Genomic DNA, 8149 nt, shown 5'->3' with positions numbered 1-8149 from the left:
CGAGTAGTGCGGTGCTCTGAACGGATAATTGGAGGTGAGCTTCCCTCCCTCCAAGACATCTACAGGAAGCGGTGCCTGAGGAAAGCGGGGAGGATCATCAAGGACTCCAGTCACCCCAGCCATAAACTGTTCAGACTGCTTCCATCAGGAAGGAGGTTCTGCAGCATCCGGTCCCGTACCAGCAGACTGAGAGACAGCTTCTTCCATCAGGCCATCAGACTGCTGAACACGTCATAGACACCTCAGCTTCACTACTGGAACTTTAACATTATGCACTCCACACTGTACAGTAATGCCACTGTTTTGCACATATTCAACTCTGTATATTTTATTTTATATATTCTATTCATTGTTGACTCTATTTAATTTGTAAAATATGTGTACACACACACACACACACACACACACACACGTAGAAAAATATTTAGTATACACATCCAGAAATGCATACACTATTATATATTGTACATATATTTATTAGTTTCAGATGTAGCCATTCTTGTATTTTGCTTGTTTACATTATTGTATTTTGCACAACTCTGTTGCTTGTGAAGCTCGCACACAAGAATTTCACTCACATGTGCTGTACCAATGTACCTGCACATGTGATGTGACAATAAAAGTGATTTGATTTGAATAAAAGTGATTTGATTTGGTTACCGTGGTGACCTAACAGGTAAACAGCCCTGCTCTGCAGGAACACGTATGACGGTGCCAACACGTTAACTTCCTGCGTCTGTTTATCTATTTTGTCTCACATCAATTATATCGTCAGTCATATTGTTATCACAAATTTTCAAATATATCTAGTGATAAATATTTTTGGCCATATTGCCCTGCCCTATTCCTGAGAGCCGACCACATGGACAAGCTTGTATTTCTGCACACTAATGTGGAAACTGAAAGGTAAGCACTGAGAAAACACTCCAACATGTAACATTTAATAAGTAAATTCCCTTTTTCAGGTTGCACAAAGTGTTCCACTGCAGGGCTGCATGTGTAGTTTTTAGCACTTTATGTTGTTGCTGTGTTTACGTGGATGAATCCTTCAAGCTGTTTCATTTGGATTTATTTCTAAGTTGCAGAGAGCATTTTTATTATTATTATTTTAAAATCAAAGTACTCAATAAGTAAGAGCTCAATGTTAAATTGTTTACATATTTTTCATGTTAAACAGAAGAGTTGATTTTTCATGAATGTAGTTTTTGATTGACTTCTGATAAGGCAGATGTGAACTTGTCCACGTACCCCTCAGTTTCATTTTAAGCATAGTTTGGACTGTTAACTGTGAGTTTTCCTACAATTAAATTCAGTCTTAACGTAATATTGCCTGGCTTTTAGTATTGTCTCCCCTGTACTGTCATACATACTGCATATTCTTGCCACTACACACCCAGTGTTGCTGCTGTCGCTATCGTGTGTGCTCGTTGTTCTTTAAATAACCCGAGCCCAGTTCCTTGTATGTGCATACATACTTTTGTCATTTTAAATTATGCAGAGCACAGAGTCGATGCGGATCACCTTTTCCTTTTCTTTTCAGAGCTTAAAGAACAAACGAAGATTTGAAGAAAAATTTTAACTTTTTATATTTTAAAAACTTAAAACTTCTTTTCACAAACAGTTTAAAAACAGTTTTTAAAAAGGTTAAAACATCTGACTAAAAACTTCAGTTCGTCTCATCAGTTATTGATCCTTGCTGGTGATGTCATGTGGTCACCACTTGTAGTATTTCCAGTCATGTGATCTGCCTGGCAGCAGCGGCATCCACGGTGGTTACGGGCTGCAGATTTTTCCACGGATCCTGCATCATAGACGGGCTGAAGTATTTCTGCACGGGCGCGTCTGAAGACTGAAACACACAGCAATGACACGTTTAAAACACGTCACAGACACACGTCTCTCACATGTCCCAGTTTGTTTGAAGAACTTCGGTCACGTGACAAATCTCGCTAACGGAGTCAGCTTTGCAGGAAGTTTTGGTTTAACATCTATTTATTAAACACTCACTACATCTGCTTCTCTCTGCTCTGAGATTACAGTGAGAGTGACGCCCCCCCCTCCCCGCAACCTCCGCCTGTCCTCGGGTGGACGACCTCTTGCTGATCATGACCCCCACCCAAGACAAAGAAGAGTCACCTGAAATCGATCTTATTAATGATCAGGCGGACTTATGAATGACTCACGGATCATCTGTACCGATCAGGCTGTCTGATTGGGAGTGCTGCCAGTTCTGATCCAGCCTCGGATCCTTACCTTGAAGTTCGGAGCTGAAGTTGGACTGAGGGACTGTGGCCGCCGGAAACCGTCCCCTCTGCGCCGCATCGGACCCCCGAAACCGCGCGAGCCGCTGCCGAACGTATCTCCGAACCCCCCGGAACCGTTTCCGAACCCGGCTGGAGATCCGTCTCTGTATCCTCGATTAGAACCCGGAGAGTAGCCTGGAGATCCCGGAGAGTAGGGGGAGTAGCTCCGCGAGGAGCCTCCGTATGGGGAGCGGGGGAAGCCCCAGCCGGACGCCGGTCGTGGAGCTCCGGGACTCCGCTGATGTCTGTCTGGAGCGCGGAACATGTGAACGGGTAAAGAGCGGAAGAGGAGAATTAAACTGCTGCCACAGAACGACGAACAACACAACAAAACACTAGGAGGCCGGAACCGGAAACACAGCTTTCAGCTCCGCCCACAGACTGCAGCGCCGCTCAGCGGACCGCAGGGTGAACAGTTCTGTTCATATCCGTGTAAAGCAGGGCTCAGCAACCTTTAACACCCAAAGAGCCACTTGGACCCGGTTTCCACGCAAAAGAAAACTGGGAGCCGCAAATACTTTTTGAAATCTAAAGTCAAGTCAAGTCAAGTTTATTTATAGAGCACATTTAAAAACAACCAAGGCTGACCAAAGTGCTGTACAGTAAATACAGATAAAAATACAATAGAACACAATTTCGTAAAACACCTCGCTGATCAAATAAAAAATAAATAAACAAATAAATTAAACCTTTCTAAAAGCCAATGAAAAGAGGTGAGTTTTAAGAGCAGTTTTAAAAGTTTCTAGGCTTTTGGAGAATCTGACGTGAGGAGGTAAACTGTTCCACAGTCTGGGTGCAGCCACAGCAAACGCCCTCTCTCCCTTTGTCTTTAATTTATACCTGGGAACATCTAAAAGCATCAGATCGGCTGACCTCAAAGATCTCCTGGGGCGATAAGTACTAAGGAGTTCTGACAGGTAAGAAGGTGCAGTGGCATTTAAAACCTTAAAAGCCAGCAGTAAGATTTTAAAATCAATCCTAAAGGCAACTGGGAGCCAGTGGAGAGAGTAGAGAACCGGAGTGATGTGGTCTCTTTTTTTTGAACCGGTCAACAGGCGAGCGGCAGCGTTCTGCACCAGTTGAAGGCGATGTAGACAGGAACGATCTAGGCCAGCATAGAGGGAATTACAGTAGTCCAGCCGTGAAGTAATAAAAGCATGGACCACTCTTTCTAGATCGTTCCTGCAAAGGTAAGACTTGACTTTGGCTAAAATCCGTAAATGATAAAAAGATCCCTTAACTACAGAGCTGATTAAGTGAAAATAACACTGTATATGTTGTTATTTTTACCTTTATGCTTTGTGTGAACAACTAAAGTAAGTAAGTAAAGTTTATTCATTAAGCGCTTTTCACAGACAGGCAGTCACAAAGCGCTGCACACAAATATTAAAATAAACAATACAATCAATAGACATTATACACAATGTAAAAGATCAAATGTAAATAATGTAAAGAATATAAAATACGTACAACAAAAGGCTTGTTTGAAAAGAAAAGTTTTTAACTGCTTTTTAAAAGAATCCACGGAGCAACTAAGGTGTGTTGCTTATGAAATCCACGAAGTGCTACAGCGAAAATTACCTTTTATTTATGTAATTAACACATTTTGAACTCTTAAAGAAATATAACCAAAGGAAAGACGCTGAACTAAAATGATCCAGCAGACAAAAGCTGCTGTGAGCCACCCTCATATCGCCTTTGTGCTTTTGGAGCCTTGACCTGACTTTTAAAAAATAACTGGAAAAAAGTACTATGCTGCTAAAAATGAAAAATAGATCTTTGCAAAATTCTGCCTAAATATGTATTTTACCTGGTTAATGTGTGTGGCGGGGCGTGGTCTGCAGTGCCGCTGCATGGAAGTCGGACGCACCTGAGCGGCACCCGCAATCACGCCTCGCCGCCTTAAAGTCTGTGCTCTCTCTGCTGTTGTGTTGGTGTGTGTCGGGCTGTGAGCTGCAAAGCTACAGCCGGCTGTATGTGTACAGCAACCGTGTGTGAAAAGCGGTCAATAAAGAGATGCTGAAAAGCTTGTTCATGCAAGCATCGTCGGGTCTGCTGTGATATGTTTACAATGAGACTTGTGGTCCTGAACCTCATCTTCACGCAGGACTGTAAGCTGTCATCTGTGAGGCGTGAGCGGTGTTTGTTTTTAACGTAGTTCACGGTGGAGAACAGCTGCTGACATAATGTGGATCCGAAGGTCCATAACTGGCCCACCTGGGGTTGAAAGTCTCGATAAATGCACAGCGTTTCGGCCGGTACACCGGCTTCCGCGAGTGTGACGCTTATTTTGAGCGATGAAAAAAATAATACGATATAATTTTATTTTTATATTTCAAAATCACAGTAATCTTCCAATTTAGAACTACAAGTTAAAAAGAACTAAACACAAATAAAATACACTTCAGCTAAATACTTCTAATTTATTTTCCCAAACCACCCGGAGCCGCAAAATAAGGACTAAAGAGCCGCGGGTTTCCGACCCCTGGTGTAAAGCAAAGCAAGTTTATTTATATAGCACAACACAGCAAGGTGATTCAAAGTACTTTACAGAGACATTAAAAAACAAAAACAAATAAAAAGCATTTAAAATGGGATAAAAGAAGAAGAAAGGAGCAGTAGATAGAATCAGTAGTTAAAATGTAAGTTTTGAAATTTAAGCTTAAAAGTAGAACAGTGCGGATTTGGTGCTTTATTCAAATGTAGCTGAGAACAGGTGAGTCTTCAACCTGGATTTAAATAAACTGAGTGTTTCAGCTGATCTGAGGCTTTCTGGGAGTTTGTTAGGGGGAGCTATTGACAAGCTCATTGACTGAACCTTTGGGCAGGCCAGATGCTAATGGGAAGACCTGGTTAAAGATCTCACTACTGTATTCAGTTATACACCGTTTTGTGATCACTGCTGCTGACATATTTGTGTGGGCTGAAATTTTACTTTCAACAAAAACACAGTAGCCTAATGGTGAGACAGGCCCACATCAGACACAGTAACCTTTGAAATGCTCAGGCCCTTGGAGATCAGTAGGTCAACAGTGTGTCCTCTATTATTATATTATTATACTATTAGTATTTCACTATTAATTAGTGATGGGACGTTCTGTATCGAGGCTTCGGAGCGTGTGTCGAGTAATGGAGGGGGCGTTTCCGCGAAGCGCGTATCGAGGCTTGCTTCATTTATGGGAGGAGCTGAAAATGATGACGTCCGAAGCCTCGCTGCCCGGCTGTACCACGTGACTGGTTCATGAAGTGGTTCGAACTTTGCCGCGAGATATGACAGCGATATAAACCCCTCAGACTTCATTCAAAAATGTGGGTGTTTGATGGAGAGTTGCGGTTAGTGAGAGTTTGGAGACCGTTTGGAGGTTTATGAGAGTGAGGAGAGAAAGTCAGGAGAGAATGGAGCCAGCTAAGAAGAGGAGGATGTCCTCCCCTGTGTGGGAACATTTTGATCTTATTCCTCCCAACAAGGTATGTAAATTTCTACAGAAGATGTATTTTCATAATACTGATGGTGCAATACAATTTATGTTGAGCTGTCTTGACTTTTGTACAAGGTGAAGTGTTTGCTATGTGCCAGGGAGCTGGGATATAACAACAACACCTCATCCATGCTTAGGCACTACAGAGCTTTGCATGAGAATAAGGGGAACACCGATTGTGGAGCAAGACCAGGTGAGCCATCAAATGCCATGATAATATAGCATGCAGTAATGTTACTAAATGATATAACAATATTATACAACTGTTATAAGTTACGTATGTGATATTTATATTTGTGCTTTATCTTTATTGTCTTTCCTCAGGAGAACAATCTCAAATAGATGAAGACCTGGTTAGCATGGTGATTGAGGACTCCCAGCCATTTAGCATTGTGGAGGACAAAGGATTCAAAAGATTTGTTAAATCATTAAATCCTAGCTATGTTCTCCCCACTAAAAAGGTCATAAAAGCAGTGAAAATTTAGTTTTTACAGAATAAAATGTGAACAGGCAGGACTGAGGCTCAAAGCCTCAGTGTGTAGCTGTCCATACCTCAACGTTACAAAAGCACAACCACTGTCCACACCCCAACCACACCTCACCTCACAGTAAATGATCATTTCCATTTCAAGCATTTCCAAATAATCATTTCCCATACTGCCACTATAAATATACACAGTATACTGGATCACTACAATATACATGTTTTACACACTCCTTTTGTTGTTGACATTTACAGGCTGTGTGCAAAAGGCCACACTCTTCAAATTCATGCCAGCTATTATTTTTACGTCCAGTAGGTGTCCTGCTAGAGCAAATGAAGCTTCATGAAGCTTCGCGTTGGGGTGAACCAATTGGATGAAAAGCTTCAGTGCTTCATGGGGCTTCATCTGCCCATCACTACTATTAATCACAGTGTTACTAAATAAAAGGATCTGGCTTGCATCAGTCACATGACTAACATTAACCAATGATCACCCTTGACGTCAGCGCACACTGGTTAACTGGGAACGCGCTCACAAAGAGCATGCGCATTTCCATACTGCCTGATTGGTGTAGAGCTGTGAACTGGGAGACTGGTCCGATTAGCCCTTATTTTTTTTTACTTTGCACCCAAATTCTTGCCTCTCATATTTCGAATAGCCCTGTGAAAGGTATAAACATAGCAGACAGAGAGATTGTCATCAGTCAATTGGCAGATGATACCACAATTTTTCTTAAAAATGCCAGCCAAGTGCCAATTGCTTTACGTGTAATAGAGGATTTCTCAAAAGGGTCTGGATTGGTCCTAAACTTAAATAAATGTCAGTTATTACCTGTCAAAGAGTGTAATGTTCAGAGTATTTGTAATATAACAGTTAAAAATGAAGCAACATATTTAGGTCTGATTATCTGCAAAGATCCAAAAGACAGAATTTTACTAAATTTTCCCCCAATTATTAAAAAATCTCAAACCAAATTAAATCAATGGTTGCAGAGACATTTAAGTTTAAGAGGAAGGGTATTGCTCTCAAAAGCAGAAGGTCTGTCTCGACTGACTTATGCAGCAATTTCTCTGCATGTGGACGGCAAAACTTGTAAGGATATCGACCGAATGCTCTTCAACTTCCTTTGGAAAAACCGGACACATTACATCAGAAAAAGTGTATTGATGAATGACTATGAACACGGTGGTCTCAATGTTTTGGATTTTACTACTCTAAACAATACATTTAAGATTAATTGGGCTAAACATTTTCTTAAAAATCCGGTATCCATTTGGAATTTTATTCCTCACTACATTTTCTCTAAGTTTGGGGGTCTAAGTTTTGTCTTAGGTTGTGATTGTAATATAGATAAGCTTCCAGAAAAGCTCTCGATGTTTCACAAACAAGTTCTATTAGCTTGGTCCCTTATATATAAACACAACTTTACACCCCATACGTATTTAATTTGGAATAATAGGAACATAGTGCATAAAAATAAATCATTATTTTTTTCTAGGTGGGTTGAGAAACGGATTGTTTTAGTGAATCAGCTGTTTAATCCTAATGAGCAGCTTATGTCTTATTCAGAATTTTTAAACACCTATAAATTTCCAGCCACACCCAAAGAATATGCCATATTATTTGATGCAATACCTACGGGTATTATAATGCTTTTTAAAGGTATTCAACCTTGCATATCATTGTTTCTCTCCCCAACCCTTTAGATTCACACATAGGAAGAATCTGTCTAACAAACCACAGTAAAAGTAATAAGAATATTCGTGCTTTGTTCCAGACAGAATCTCTAACTATCCCACATGTGGTCTCTTACTGGGATTCCTTTGTCAGTGACATTAACTGGAAAAGAGTATGGACAATTCCTAACAAGTATCTGGTAACG

General features: G+C 40.9%; 1 protein-coding gene and 1 long non-coding RNA gene across 2 annotated transcripts; one reads left to right on the top strand and one right to left on the bottom strand.

Moving 5' to 3' along the window:
* Positions 1-1561: 1561 nt before the first annotated feature.
* Positions 1562-2668, bottom strand: mplkip (M-phase specific PLK1 interacting protein). Its single transcript, XM_085389778.1, has 2 exons — positions 2254-2668; positions 1562-1849 (listed from the first exon to the last, which is right to left on the bottom strand). The coding sequence occupies exons 1-2, from the start codon at positions 2566-2568 to the stop codon at positions 1736-1738; spliced, it is 429 nt and encodes a 142-aa protein (XP_085245904.1). The 5' UTR covers positions 2569-2668; the 3' UTR covers positions 1562-1735.
* A 2723-nt stretch (positions 2669-5391) lies between these two features.
* LOC146647294 (uncharacterized) lies at positions 5392-6237 on the top strand. Its single transcript, XR_014908544.1, has 3 exons — positions 5392-5771; positions 5858-5975; positions 6107-6237. It is a non-coding gene; the product is annotated as an uncharacterized LOC146647294 (long non-coding RNA).
* The last annotated feature ends 1912 nt before the right edge of the window (positions 6238-8149 follow it).

This window comes from Rhamphochromis longiceps, linkage group LG18 (assembly GCF_057381845.1).
Source record: "Rhamphochromis longiceps isolate RC_006_pf linkage group LG18, R_longiceps_female_GT1.1, whole genome shotgun sequence".
Lineage (NCBI taxonomy): Eukaryota > Metazoa > Chordata > Actinopteri > Cichliformes > Cichlidae > Rhamphochromis > Rhamphochromis longiceps.
Note: the sequence above shows the minus strand (reverse complement) of the source record. Positions and strands in the feature narration are given on the sequence as shown.

Bases quoted from the DNA above. Each gene is read 5' to 3' on its own strand.
- mplkip (XM_085389778.1), bottom strand. From the start codon at position 2,568: ATGTTCCGCGCTCCAGACAGACATCAGCGGAGTCCCGGAGCTCCACGA. The intron at 1,850-2,253 runs GTAAGGATCCGA...TGTGTGTTTCAG, and splicing joins CTTCAGCTCCGAACTTCAAG to TCTTCAGACGCGCCCGTGCA.